The 15451-nt window shown below is 41.6% G+C and overlaps 1 protein-coding gene across 6 annotated transcripts in view; it reads right to left on the bottom strand.

Annotated features, from left to right (window-relative positions):
- phactr2 (phosphatase and actin regulator 2) overlaps nt 1-15451 on the bottom strand; it is a 42787-nt gene that overhangs the window by 17959 nt on the left and 9377 nt on the right. The window contains exon 1 of one of the 6 annotated variants that reach the window (XM_030378408.1): nt 5401-5833. The exons of 4 other annotated variants lie outside the window; for them this stretch is intronic. In XM_030378408.1, coding sequence (XP_030234268.1) covers nt 5401-5443 — 43 coding nt within the window. In that variant the 5' untranslated portion in view covers nt 5444-5833. Of the gene's footprint in view, nt 1-5400; nt 5834-15451 lie in introns of those variants that run through there. One more of the 6 variants, XM_030378410.1, reaches the window with a different exon arrangement.

The following is a 15451-nucleotide window of genomic DNA, read 5'->3' as shown; positions in this document are numbered from 1 at the left end:
ATCGAGATATTGGAGGATATTCAAAACATAGATGGGCTGTTATTTGCTACTGTATATATATTGTGGTAGTCTTGGGGCAGAGAAATTCTGCCCCAGAAATACAGGTCCCTGTTGTGCAGGAGGGCTCTCTATGGCAAAAGCCTGGTGCATGCAGCCATAGCAGCCCTCAACAAAATGGCCAAGATAAAACCACTCCAGTCCCACTCTGTCTATATATTCTGTCTGCATGTTATTTTTGTTGTGATTGTTGTCAATTTGTTATTACCCTAACCCTGTCAGCGTGAGGTTCATACCTCTACTTGTGATGTGAAAAAGAATTTCCCCTTGGGGACAATAAAGTCTAAAGTCTAAAGTATTCGCCAATACGGTCAATACGCCAATATTCGTTGATACAATCGGCCAACCGATATATCGGTATTAACCCTGGTATTAAGTCTTCCAGACAAATGTCTCATTCCATTTTTTCACCTTTGAGCTTGAGAAATACAAAACGTGAACGGAAACACTGGATGTTGCATACAAATATATTTTTTCCCTTTAATTGGTCAAACTGCAATCACAAACTTCACACTAATCAAGGCTGATAGGGCAGACTGCTGCAGTGGAGTAAACACCTAGACTGGGTATCCCCGCCAATTCTGCCGACGATTTGATTTCGCCCTGAAGAAGGGTCTGGAGAAGAGCAATACATTTTTTTCTGCTTCCGATACGTTTTTGCAGGAGCCAATCACCAAGCTGGCTTTTCCCCCTGGCGCGCTATTGACTGGTTTAACACAATGACAACAGGGAAGCGACGGCAAGCATCCAATTGCATACCGAGTCATTTAACTAGGCCCATGGATTACGCCACTTGTGCCGAAGAAATGACAGCAGCTCCCCCAGACCAGCGTGCAATCTACGATTGAGCTTGGTCTGGCAATAGCCAGACTAGTAAACAAAAGTATCAGGTCAATGTGTATTAACCAATGGAGCACAGAGTCACTGGATGCACGCTATAGACTTGCGACCCATTAACCCAGTGACCCAGTGACCCAGGCAGAGGCAGTATCTCAGCCTATGAGCAGATGGGGGCAGGAAGTAGTAAACAATGATATAAATTATTAATATGTATATTTGGCGCCGAAAGCTAAACCCTTTAAAAAGGTAAAGGAAAAAACGCGTATTCATCTCTTAAGTTGGACAAAATAAAAGTCGTAAAATAAGAAGTCTGGACCAGTAACTGAATAAATATTGAAACATCCACACATAGGTCAGCTGAACAGCCGTTTCAGAAGACAGATGAAAACCACACCGCTCAAGCCAAACACACCCCCAGCAACAAAGAACACACACACAAATACACACATTGCGCATGCATGCACGTACTTCCATTTCCTGCCGCTCTGCAAATCAAATCATAACAATAAGTCCACTTCAGCTGTGCCTTTGTTCCACAAATGATGGGAAGAAGAGAAAAAAAACATAAAGCCCACCGCAGCAATTATTGTCGCCATTAGCCTCAACTCTCAAACCATTAGTGGGAACCCACTCGGACACAATGATTCTGTTACTGGGAGGGGGGAGAAGAGCCAGTAGGTGGAGTAATAAAAATGACAGTTATTAGAGACTATGGCAGAGTTGACGGTGTTGAAATTTACTTGAGAAACGTGTTAACTTAACAACTTAACTTAACTTGACATGTAGATCCACTGGAAGTGTAGACATGTAGATTTACTGTGGAAATGTATATTCACTGTAAGTGTAAACATGTACATTCACTGTAAGTGTAAACATGTAGATTTACTGAAAGTGTAGACATGTAGATTCATGTCATTAATAGGCAGGTAGCTTCTAGTTCAGGGAAACCTATTGATCATCATGAAAGAGTCGCTGTACTTATCTTCTATGACTTTGAATCAATTCACAAATTCCTAAACTCAAATATGTTTGTGTGTTTATATTATTGCAATCAGTTGATACAACTTTTGAAGAATCAAAACAACATAATCGTACACACTTCACTCTGCTTCATTCCTTCATCTACTACATAGCCTTTCTTAGTGCACAGCCGATTTCAACTAATTTTCTTTCGTGGTTTATTCCAGAATGTGGTTTTGGAATCTGAATTGAATCAAATTTTTTGATACATTAGGATTCACAGCCCTAATGCCTAGCGAATGGACATGGGGTATATCGTACCCAGAGGCCGTTTGTATGGGAGTCAAACCACTTTCATCAATCCAAATGTCAACAATGTCTCTGTCTATAACCTTCTTTGCAGGCGCGAGCAACTGAAATAAAAACACTTTATATCCACAATACTGCCGTTATTATTATTTATATTATGTTTGTTTATAAAGCACAACATACTACTTCAGGGATTACCCTGGCTTCATAAACACCATACATTTTCCACAGCCTGTGGCTTTACGGGAATTATTCAGACTCCTTAAAGCCTCGCAAACACAACACACTGCTTTCAGGAGTAAACCAACAAATGTTATTTAAGACAGAAATAATCCTGCTTCGACCTCAATGAAAGAAGTGTTACCTGTGTTATGGGAGGTTACCAGAATAAGACCGCTCACTCTGTGCCTTTGAGCATACAGTTTAAGCGTTTTATAACCCATGACTCACTTGGTGGATGAAGTCATTCTCAATGTGTTAGCCAGGATTTGGAAATAAAAGGACCATGGAAATGGCTGGTGTTTTACACAAAAAAAAGAGTAATGTAACCGTTAAAACTTACATTATTGACAACATTTTCAAACAGTGCGCTCAATTTTTTTATAAATGATCCCAGAACTTTAAGTATTAATATTGTATGCTTAAAAACGATTTAAGAAGCAATAATAAATAGGAAATTGTGTCGTAATTACAACCTACAGTATATCTAATTTAGAAGCCATACAGAAGAAAGTCAGCTTAATTCTTGAACATTAATCAACAGTAGAACATCTAGAAGTATAGAGCTAGTTTGTGTCAATTGTCTAACTAGCGCATGCTGGAAACGCTGAGGCTGATGGTTATTATAGTTTTATTCCTTCAAAAATATGAGTGGAGCTGTAGTAAAAACACGATGAGATCCCACTTGTAGCTCTAACGTCCAAACAACATGAAGAGGAGGAGGAAGAGGAGGAGGAGGAGCAGGGGAAAGGGAGAGGCTTCCTTCCCTTGCCTGGAAGTCACCCAGGGTTTGGGAGAGAGCGGGAGAGAGGGAGCAGGGGGGAGGGGGAGGGAAGGGGGTTAAATAAAATGACATTCAAATAGACCAGACATCCACGAGAAGTGGAGGGAAGAGAGCGAATGAGCTAAAACGACAAGAGATAAATGAAGTCGATGTAGTAGATATAGAGTATATAGAGAGTGGACAGGCACAAAATAGAATGAGAATACGGGAAACACAGGAAGTGCCCATTGGACCTTCATACTGAGCGTATAGAGCCTCGGACTGGGTCTGATGTAGAAATAGTCTACATAGCCTCCCCCCTTACCACCCCACACACACACCCCTCTTATACACATTGTATGTTGTACGTCCTTGCAGTTAAAAATAGTCCTTAGCATTGTGTAGAATCTTACCCTAGCTATCTTTGTTGTCTACGGGGAATAGGTTAACCTAACAATTGTTTGTGCTTATCACTTGGTTCTATGAGTATCCTTACTTTACCGATGGTGATATATTGTTTCTCTTAAGAAAATGTACTTATTAGCTTTGTTTGGATATACATTGTAAGTCATTTTGGGTAAGGCGTATGCTAAATGCCCTAAATATAAATGTAAATAGCCGTGGTATCCAACACAGAGGGAGGGTCCATGTGTACCTTACTGTAAGATTCACATATGCATACTTTTAAATATGTTTGTTCAACATCTTGCCATTGGAAACTTTGTGGAGGTCATCCACAATGCCATAACTGAAGGGGGGGGGGGATTTTCTGTTGGCAATACTCAGCAATATTAAGAGAAAATCCCGTAACCTGTGCTAATGAAATAGTATTGCCATGTCTCGCAGGAAAAGGGCTGTGGCCGTTTTAAACACCAACAATGACCAATATACCTAGCTGAACAACGGCAATGCTAATTGGCAAAGGCTCATTAGTCTGGTACCTCAGTTCATTTTAGATTTCAAAGGGGCGTTATCGACAGGCGCAGACCAATTTGCCAACAGAACATGTGACATCAGCGGCAGCCATCTTGCTTTTTAACAAAACATTGCTCCTCGGCCATGGTATCAAACTCGCCATATAGATAAACAAAAACAAATGTAATAGGCGGGCGTGATCCGGGTCAGGAATCCTGGAGATCTGTCAGAATGGGAGACGCATGCCTGGGTAAATAAAACATGAGCCCTTAGATAGAAGCGTTTCCAGGGTACAATATACCGTTATTATTTACATCCTATTCTACTTCCATAATAGAGTAGTCATTTCAACGTGACGTCACGATCTACAACCCCTATTTGATCTATAAAAAGCTGGCATAAATAGTTGAAGCAGATAAAACCTCATTCAATGTAGAAAAATGTGTAAAAGTGTTTTTATTGTAGGCCTGCTGTTGGTTTTGTCATGATGATTTTGTACACCAAAGCAAATAACTAATTTTTACTATGACTTTGCTTTGCTCACTGATGACCTACTCCAAACACATGGTCTGAAGGAAGAAGTTGATAGCCCATCACAAATCCAATGTAATCACCCACCTGTCAAACACACATGTATTGCTACACTGAGAAAACGATGTCCCTTTTCTTCACAATGTCTTAGACAGACAGACAGACAGACAGACAGACAGACATGCAGACAGGGAGAGATACTCTTTGCCTGCAATTAGGCTACTGTATACTGTAGTCCGTTGTAGTTTTCCAACATTCATGCGAATCATAATATACATTAATAAACAGAATTGCAGACCTCATCAACTCAAAAATAACAATTCATCACTTTCTGCCCATAATGAATTCAGCGTGTCGCTCAAGAGAATAGTTGTTCCTTTAGTTTTACGTTTAGCTACCATGAAATTAAAACGCAAAAGGTGATCGAAGTCAAATTAAACCTTTGAGTGCCAGACCCATCCCTGAGGTTTAGCGTTTACACCATTCATGATGACAGCAAAACGCGGACGTCGTTACGTTTCGCAACGCACGAATTTGTGCTCGAAGTACGTCGCAGATTTGGCGGCGTTATCGCAAGATGCGTTCAAGGCCCGCGTCATAATGTCTGTGAAGTTAACGCGACGTTGAATCGATAACTTTAGAAATACTTCGCGGTTTACCTAAAAGAGCAACCTGCGTTTGAGAGCCTCTAAAGAAAATCTAGATCACGAACTTAGTAGCCAACAATAAAAAACAATAACAAAAACTTCCTGTACAGAGTAGCGGAATGTACGGGAGCGACGGGGGAGAGACACAAACTAACTCACCACTCGGGTGGGTGGAGAAGGCGGACACAGCGGTCTGACCCATGTTCCGGAGTGACGGGTCCCCACAATCACGCCCGGGTATGATCGGAGGATCCCTGACACCGGCGTATCCTCAAGTTCATTTCCAATGATCAGATCGTGACGTGCTGAGGAGATGGAAACTTGAATCACTGGGTCTATGCTGCTGCTACAGGACTACTACGACAGCACTTCCCTCCCGCCCCCCCACGTCTCATCTTGTGGGCCAGCGGAGAATGCTTGTAATTCCTCTGTTCAGATTAGAGGCCCGGCGAGGGGTCAAAAGGTGGCCTGGTCTAACACCTTTCTATGAGTGAACAACTGAGCAGATTGGACGATGCCGAGGGAGCCCCGTCTGAAAGGTGGAGTCGAGGCGGCGCGACCTGCGGAGGAAGTTCCCAAGGAAACCCACAAGCAGACACGCCCATCATGGGGACGTTAACACATCAGCACAGGTCATTATCAAATATGATCAACACATGCAATCATTCTGAATATTATTTATAGGAAATAGGTCACCAACAGATGTTACGGTTTTTGAAAAGTAAAAAAAGAAAATAACTAAAGTCAGATAGCCTACATGTACTACTGTCTGAACAGTATTCTATTCTAACATGCAGCCTATCTTACACTATGTGATGTCTCGGATGTATTTGGCTTCCATAGTGAATGTCCGCTGGGAAATACAAACATGATGTCACCTATTCTCAAGTTCTATTAACAAAATATAGTTCTCTATATATCTAAATGTCAACTATAGCGTGAGTTCCTGTGTGTGTTTGATCCTCTGTCACACTGTCACTGGCAACAGGCTGCCTCACACACACTCACATGCATACACAAACGAACACGAACGCACTCACGCGCATGAAAACACGCACATGCATGCACACGCTAACGCGCACGCGCAAACTCACACAAACACACGCCAACGGAGGGAGAAGGAGAAGACTGCCACCTATCTACTGATAGCTATAGCACAACCACAGATAGGTTACTTTACAACCACCGCGTTTCTTCGTTGCGACTTTTTCCAATTATCAAAAGGTCGGGAGCTTAATGGGAGTGTTTGCAACTGCTATTTGCTGCATGAAGGTGCGCTTATTCGAGATCGATTAAAAACAATTGGCTGATCATTTATTAATGAATAAAAAAACATGCAGAGTTAAACATGATAGGTATATTATTTAACCAATAACAATTGAACACGCAGAATAAGAAGGCACTATTTGTTAATAATTATATTTAATTATGATGATTATTACGATACCATTACTACTAATAATAATATTACTACTACTATTGCTGCAACTACTTATACTACTACTACTGCTAATAATACTGCAATAAATGATGAATGCCATTAATAATCCATTTAATCCGTGGCTTTATCTTTAATAAAGTGCAGATCACGTCACCTGTCATCAAACAGTGACCTGCTTACCTGATTACCCAGCTTTATCATACCACGACATGGCCCTAGCTGCTGTCGGTGTGTGTGTGTGTGTGTGTGTGTGTGTGTGTGTGTGTGTGTGTGTGTGTGTGTGTGTGTGTGTGTGTGTGTGTGTGTGTGTGTGTGTGTGTGTGTGTGTGTGTGTGTGCACTCGCTAGAACCTGTGTGTGTGTGTGTGTGTGTGTGTGTGTGTGTGTGTGAGTGTGTCTGTGTGTGCATGCAAGCAAGTGTGTGTGTGTGTGTTAGAGAGAGAGAGAGAGAGAGAGAGACACCCGCGCACAGACAGAGACTTGCATGAATGACGTTCTCAGGGGGGCTGTCGCTAGGGATCAAAGAGGAAGTGGATAATTGAGACAGGAAGGAAGTCGGTTAAGAGTAGCGAGAGAATGAAGGGGTCAGACATGGAGAGGCTCCAGGAGAGGAGTACTTAAAGACAGCGGACGGTGTAGTCGGTGTTGAGACGGTGTTGACAGTAACAGGGGGGGATAATTCTGTGTGTCTCTATGCTCCAGGTTCACCTCCTCCTGCTGAATATGGAGGAATATAATTGGAATTCCAATCAGAATACTCTATGCGTGTCTCTTGGTATCTGTTCACCCTCTTTCATGTTGGATCAAAGGTTGCGGAATATGCAAAGAAACAGCTGGAGGAAATATATTTTATTTTAATCACACCAGAGAGCATTTTACCACACACTTATACGTACACACATGCGCATGCCCAGAAGCGCACAGACCCAAACAGACACACACACACACACCCACACACACACAGCACGTCACCAAGAATTGGATAGAGAACAATTCTGATGGAATGACCGACTTGTGAACACATGAACAACAGATTTATTCATCTCAGATGATCCTCGTTTGACTTTTGACCTACAATGTGTTATTAACAGTTACAGCCTGGCTTGACTCAGTGGTTGTTGGGCGTGGGCCCTGGTATCTAACACACTTCAAACCACTCACAGTAAACCACAGTTGTTTCTGTTTCAAACGCCTCTTCAGTTCATCAACTTAAAATAATAAAGGCTACTGAGTTAAAGTAACAGTGGTTAGTTGTGAGTCGACAGCTCTCGGTGCTGCACTTCTCTCATGTGGTCGTAGTTCTCTGCAGTATCGGGGGATGGCATCGGTTGGACAGGCGCAGCATCCGCGCTGCCCTCCATGGCCTGCCCTTTGTCTCTCCATTAGGGTACCACCATCCTGAATACTGAATTATCCCCTGGCCGCATTGATTCCTGTATAACTGTCTCTCATACAGCTGAGTGATCAATAATAAACTTGGCTTCCTCATCTTGGATCAATCACAACCTTTTACATCTGTGCACAGTTAACCCAATGCCCTTTAGCAAAATTATTCTGTGTGCAACATACGCAGTGGGGGGAGGGGGGGGGGGGGTCGAATTGTTTTCAGTGTCTAAGGATGATAGGTTGATCGAATCCATTAGGCCCCCAATGTAGTCTGGTGTGACACCTGAATTGGTGAGGTCTGTTTTGGTCTGGTGTGGACCTGATGTGGAATGTGAAGGGTCCGCTGATGGGTGGGGGAAGGAAGGCCGCATCAAATATTTAACACCACCTCAGCAAAACAAGGGCTAATAGTTGTTTAAGTGCTGCTTTACAATGACCTCCCCCCAACATACACACCCATCGTTACCTCCCTCCGTCTATACATTTATTGATTCGTTAAGGTAAGTTCTCTGTCAGGCGTGAGAAAAGCAAAAATCTGTGTTAATAAAACCTCATGTAACTTTAGAAACTTTTGAGGTATTACCCAGAATATACTGGATTATTTTCGTCAACCCTGCAGAGTGGAAGTAATGCATACATGAGATGTGTGTTTGTGTGTGCATTCGCATGTGTGCGTGTGTGTGTTTGTCTGTGTGTGTGTGTGTGTGTGTGTGTGTGTGTGTGTGTGTGTGTGTGTGTGTGTGTGTGTGTGTGCACGCAAGCGTGGGTGTGTGTGTGTGTGTATGCATGTGTGTGTGAGATTATCTGATTGTGTTGAGAATTGGTCCTTTCAAATCATTTCCTGTTGTTAATTTAGAGCCTATTCAGTTTTATCAGCTGAGAAGTGGAAGTAACCTCTTTTTCTAAAACATCAGTTGTCCAACCATTTAACACATGGCTTATGTGTGCATAGTTTGGAACCATTGAATAGCATGTGTTTCGGCAACATTGAGCTCTTGATTGAGATGTTTGTTTGGTCTGCAGCCACACCTTTCCAAACAGACCAGGAAGAGCTCTGACAGGCCCTTCTTAACCATCACTCACAATATAAACTGCCATTACATTTAAGGATGAGCGGATGCTATTATACAAAAAACACATACAACTGCAAAAGCATGAGGCAGACTTCAATGGTGTTTCTAACAAGTTGTTACAACTCTGTTGGCGATTCAGTCACAAACAGAGTTGGAAATGCAGTGGCTTTCACACTATAAATTCAGTGTGGTTATTAGAATACGATAGGACTTTGTAGATAATAGGTGTAATGCCAAAAAGTTTGTGGGAAGAGGAGGAGGTAAAATATAGAAGAAAGGGGGGAATTTAGAATAAAGAGATGGGCAAAAATACAATCAAAAGTAATCACAGATTGTCTGTATAAGCTGTATAAACTTTAGGAGGATATCTTTTTTCTTATTATTATTTTTATACATAACAGACACCTTCAATAGTGGTCTGCAATGGGCCTACTTGGTGAGAGATAATTTAATGTAAGTATACAAATATAAGACTTTCCATTTAGGTATGAGGTTAGATATGGTGAAGTTTAGGCAAGACAAAATGTCTAGGTTTAATCAAAAAAATGAATGTTAGTATAGGTGAATAGAAAATGCATGCAATTTAAATAATGTCTGTCTCTGTTAATAATAAACACCTGGGCCTGAGATCTGCTGTGCACCAGATACAGAACAGTGTAAAGGGAGGTATGTCTGCTGCTCTGGTTGGATGCAGCTATGCTCACAGTGGATGTAACATTCCACAAAGAATATCAAACACTGAACACATTGTTTCATTCCCTCAAATTATTTCTCAATTTAAGATAATTAAATGAATGAAAAATGAGTACTGTGTGATAGATATTTCCTCATATCGAACGATGATATGCAGGTTCTTAATCATAAGGTTGCAGGGTGACCACTGCATCTGTTATGGAGTGAAGAGTGTCTCCTAGTGTAAACCTCAGAGCCAACTCAGAACACTGACCTCCGACCCAACGGGCTGTGGTCCGCTGGCCGAGCGTTCATCTTCTGACCGCGTGGCGGAGCGGTGCAGTTGAACCAGCAGTACACACAACATACACAGAGGGAGCTGTGGGGCAGACTGCTGCTGCCTTGATTTGACGTGAGAAGTGTGCTGCTTTGTAACATCCTAAAATCACTGTCTTCCTCATAGGAGGAACATCGGTCTCCACTCATCACAGATGCGGTAGATCTGTGATGGGCGTCTGATATGGGGTTTGTTTAAATACTTGTTAATGTCTGGATATGTGAACTTAAACAGTTCTTAATGTAGATGTCACGTGCGGGCTAACCTCAATGATAGATTTGGCATGTTGACCTCACCCCATACAGAGAGACATACAGCCGAACCAATGAGCCGAAGCAACGCTTTGTCCTCTCTTGACATCAAAGGCAAACTAAGCTGGCAATTACAATATTACATCATAGCAGTATGTATGTGCTTAGATTGAACCTCAACAATGAAATAATAAATACATATTTAATGTGATGTTTCCATGGGGTGTCTCTGTTGGCCAGGATCATTCATCCAATCATTGCCTCTATTAATGTTTCCATCCCTGTCTATTCCTTCATCAATCCCTTTCCTAACACAGATTCTCATCCACTCATCCAAAAGTCCTGTAAATGTGGATTTAACTCACAAAAGAGAGACTATGGTCATTCATTGCAGTGCTACGCTCGCTGCCTCACAGAGCCTTATAATCTGCATGTAGGTAGGCTGAAATCTGATATGCTGTTTGTTGACTGCTGTTTGGTATGCCATTATGGACCATCACAGCTACAATGTAGCCAGCGGAGATCAATACTTGACATCCTGCCAGCAGGAGAGACAGCAAAAAAAGGAAGAGGAACTTTTCACTTCATTCATTTGCCTTACAACAATAAAACAGGAAATGAAGCAAGGGATTACAATGAAAACAGAGCCAAATAAAACAGACATGAAAATATGATTATGAAAAATTGTTTGCATGCATTTTAGACAGTTTTAGATGATTAAATACATGATAACACCACTAGAGGAATTAAGACACGACAAGAGGCTCCATCAAGGAGTTAACATTATATATGTTCTTATACCTGTGCTCATGTCAGCGCCAATGTATGAGAGGATTTTGCTTTGTTCCACTTGTCCCTGTGGCAGAAATCCTTGATTTTATTTGCCCAGGAGCGCTCTATAGCTGGTGCTCTGAACAGTACATCTGTCCAATGTGAGCTCTGGGTGTAAGAATGAACAGATGTCCAACAGCACCACTTTTCAAAATGGTGATGACAATTATCTTGGACCACTCATCTTTCTCGGACACATACACTTTGCTGCAAACCAATGTACACAACCGTCGAGGCTCAAAGGACAAGAGGCGACAAATAAGGCGTCGCCAATCTCCACCCCACTTTAATATTGTGAAGTGAATCTCATACCAGCATAAATGAGTTATCAGACTGAAATCAATGTGACCTCTGCAACACTGGCATAATATTCACATTATAATATAATTATTAGAGCTGTTACTGGTTTGATGTTCTTCTGGCGGCTATCAATTACAAAAGAGTGTGGTTATTGCCATTTAAGATGGATTGGTTACAATTTCCATCCAGCTATTTTCTCAATACATTATCCACCTGTGTGTGTGTGTGTGTGTGTGTGTGTGTGTGTGTGTGTGTGTGTGTGTGTGTGTGTGTGTGTGTGTGTTGTGGCAACCCGGCTTGGTGAGTTAGCCGCCTCCTTCCAATAAGCACACGAACTGGAGATTACTTAGAGCCAAAATGGCACTTTTATTCAATAGTAAATTATAAATCTATCAAACCAAACATAAAACTCAGCTCTGGAGGAATCAACAGTCTTTTTCCTCCGGGTGGAATCCCATCACCCATGAGACTGGTCTCTCCGCACACGCGAACCAGGAGAGCCCTGAATGAGTGTGGAAGCATGCTTTTTAAAGCATGCTTCCACACCTGCTCCTCAGGTGCTCCGCATTTCATTAATTGGCCCCAATGTTCTTAATGGCGCCATCTGTGGAGAATGGGTGGTACACCGCCTCCACAACCTGCCCCCTTGGCCTCCAGGGGCGCTGTGCCAGAGACGGGTTGCCACAGTGTGTGTGTGTGTGTGTGTGTGTGTGTGTGTGTGTGTGTGTGTGTGTGTGTGTGTGTGTGTGTGTGTGTGTGTGTGATTGTGTGTGTGTGTGTGTGTGTGTGTGTGTGTGTGTGTGTGTGTGTGTGTGTGTGTGTGTGATTGTGTGTGTGTGTGTGTGTGTGTGTGTGTGTGTGTGTGTTCATCCTCAGGAACGGGTCATAACAATACAAATAATAAGCCACTCTGAAGGCATCAGATGCCCTGGAACACAAAGACCACATGCAAATGTTTACATCCTCATATTACTCAACACACACACACACACACACACACACACACACACACACACACACACACACACACACACACACACACACACACACACACACACATACACACGCACACACACACAAAAAAGCTGTCAAGCGATTCATTTATTTAATCGTGATTAATCGCATTAATGTCATAGTTAACTCACGATTATTCGTGATTAATCGCAAATTATTTTTCTATGCTAAATATCCCTTGATTTTTTTGTCCCATAATTCTTCTCATTTTAATTCTCTTATCAACATGGTGAATTGCATCGGCTTGCCTTGTGCAAATGATTTTTTATTGATAACAACATTGGCATATACTGATCAAAACAGGACGATACAAAAAAAGAGCCTATAGTGCAATTAAACGACTGCTTTGAACAAATGTCATTTGAACAGAGCAGTCAGGCTACTGCTTCTTTGTTTTGAGTTTTTTTTTTTTTATAAAATGATTGCGTTAATCGCGCGATCAATTTTTTAACGCCGTTAAATTTGGTTTGCGTTAACGACGTTAATAACGCGTTTAACTGACAGCTCTAAAAAATACATAAACACAGACAGATAAACACAAAAACACACACACACACACACACACACACACACACACACACACACACACACAAACATTAAAGACGCAAACACACACACATGCACACACACACACGCCCACACATGCACACACAGACTCACACACACACAGACATTGACACGCCCACACACCTGCACAGTTTACATACACAAACACACACACACACATACATACACACACAAGTCTTTTGGACAAACCATTAACTCACGCACACACAAACACGCACACACACACACACACACACACACACACACACACACACACACCGATAAAAACACACTATCTTGCACACTTCACAAACACACAGACACATAAAAACGCACACAAACCTGCACACCTCACATACACATACAAACACACACACACACACACACACACACACACACACACACACACACACACACACACACACACACACACACACACACACACACACACACACAAACACACACACACATACACACACTGAAAAACAGAAATACAGACAGCTACACACACACATACATCTAACAGACAAACCCTTAACACGCACACACAGGCACACACGTACACTCCCACACAAAGAAACATATGGGTAACGTCCATAGTACTGACAATAATGCATTTACCCATTTATAGACTTTTTCCGAAAATCGTATCCCTGGAATCCTAAAATTTCTAGTCTGAAAATATCTAATGATACAATATGTATCACTATTCAATGTTGTATGTATTCAAACTATTAACATAAATATGGTCATGAGCTGTGATACTATACATCAAGGTATAATTGGACATACAATTCTGTGTCTTATGTGCAGCTGTGTATGGCTTTCTTAACAGTATAAAATACATGAAGACCAATAAACATTGACTGTGTCATATAAATGGTGGAAAATTGAATGTAATCAAATTACAACGGATATGCCAATTTGACACCAACTCGCTGCTTGAGCTGCTAACGGCATACCCCTCACATTTGAATGCGGCAGCAAATGCCGAATACCAAAGCCTTACACACTGAATGGACATGAGCCAACATACCATTCTCTATTGGCTGTCCACCAACAAGCAGCACTAGCTGTTGTATCTACTCTTTAGTACATGACCGCTGAGGATACTGCCTATATGCTCTTGGATGTTTAGCATATACACTCTTAATGTAACATAGGGCAGACGTACATAACCGATATGCATACATTAAAGTGGCAATGCTTATATACTTAAGGTCGGTCTGGTGTGGATTCAGACTGCAATGCCCTACAATGAGTTCCCTTCAAATTGTAGTATATTCTGCTATACACTGTACGCCAGATGCACTTATACGTAAAACTATTAAATATTCAAGGTGTTCAATCAGTGGATAATCCCATGAAAGTGAGAATTTATGTGTTTTGGGGACATAAGAAGGAGTCCTAAATATCTACACAGGGAGCGGGTCCTCTCTCTCGGAGCCCGCCATGTTTCTGCAGTAGCCCAGAATGTACATCTATCGCTGTATGTTTATCTAGAATAGTTTCCCTAGACTCTGCATAGCCCCCCCAACACACATCCCTCTTACGCACCTATGGTATGTTGTACATCCTGGCAATTAATGTACACACTTATTGTATGTTATACGCCTTTGCACTTAAAAATAGTACTTTTTGTATGCATTGTGTAGAATCTTATCCTAGCTATCTTTGTTGTAGATGGGGAAGGGGTTAGCCTAACAATTGTTAGTACTTGGCACTTGGTTTCTATGACCATCCTTACTGTACCAAAAGCGATAGATTGTTTCTCTTTCTTCTGACAAATGCACTTAATGTAAGTAGCTTTGGATAAAAGCCCTGAGTGTAATCGTACAACAAATCGATGACCTTTAAGTTTTACGGACTAAAACCATAAATACAATTAAGAAATCTATCAAGGACCCTTTTCCTTGACAATTAACTACTCGATGAGGTAGTAGTCGGTTACATTTTTGAATCACCCACCACTTCTCCTAGCATCACTGCTAAACGCCGCTCAGTCCTAAACACTCCACCTTTAAGGGGCCGTGTTACTTGGTTCTCGGCCTGTTTTGTTGTGTACTGCTTGCTTGTTTGTTTTTGACAGCTTTGCCTCTTTCCTCCCTGAAACAGGTCTCTCCCGGCAAGGGTAAACTCTCATGTAAATAAAACATATGGAGAAGAAGGTAGGCTACCCTTTGTGACAATGATGACCACATGATTGTGTGATCGCGTTAAATAGATCCCAACATTAAAAAAAAATCTGACCAAGAAAGTTAATCCAAGAAAAGTCTGATTGAAAAGATTGTCTTCATCCTAATAAAAAAAGTATTCCTCCCAATACAAAGTTCCACCACCATCTTATCAAACCAATCAAC

The sequence above is a fragment of the Gadus morhua genome, chromosome 15 (assembly GCF_902167405.1).
Source record: "Gadus morhua chromosome 15, gadMor3.0, whole genome shotgun sequence".
In the NCBI taxonomy this organism is placed as follows: Eukaryota; Metazoa; Chordata; class Actinopteri; order Gadiformes; family Gadidae; genus Gadus; species Gadus morhua.
Note: the sequence above shows the minus strand (reverse complement) of the source record. Positions and strands in the feature narration are given on the sequence as shown.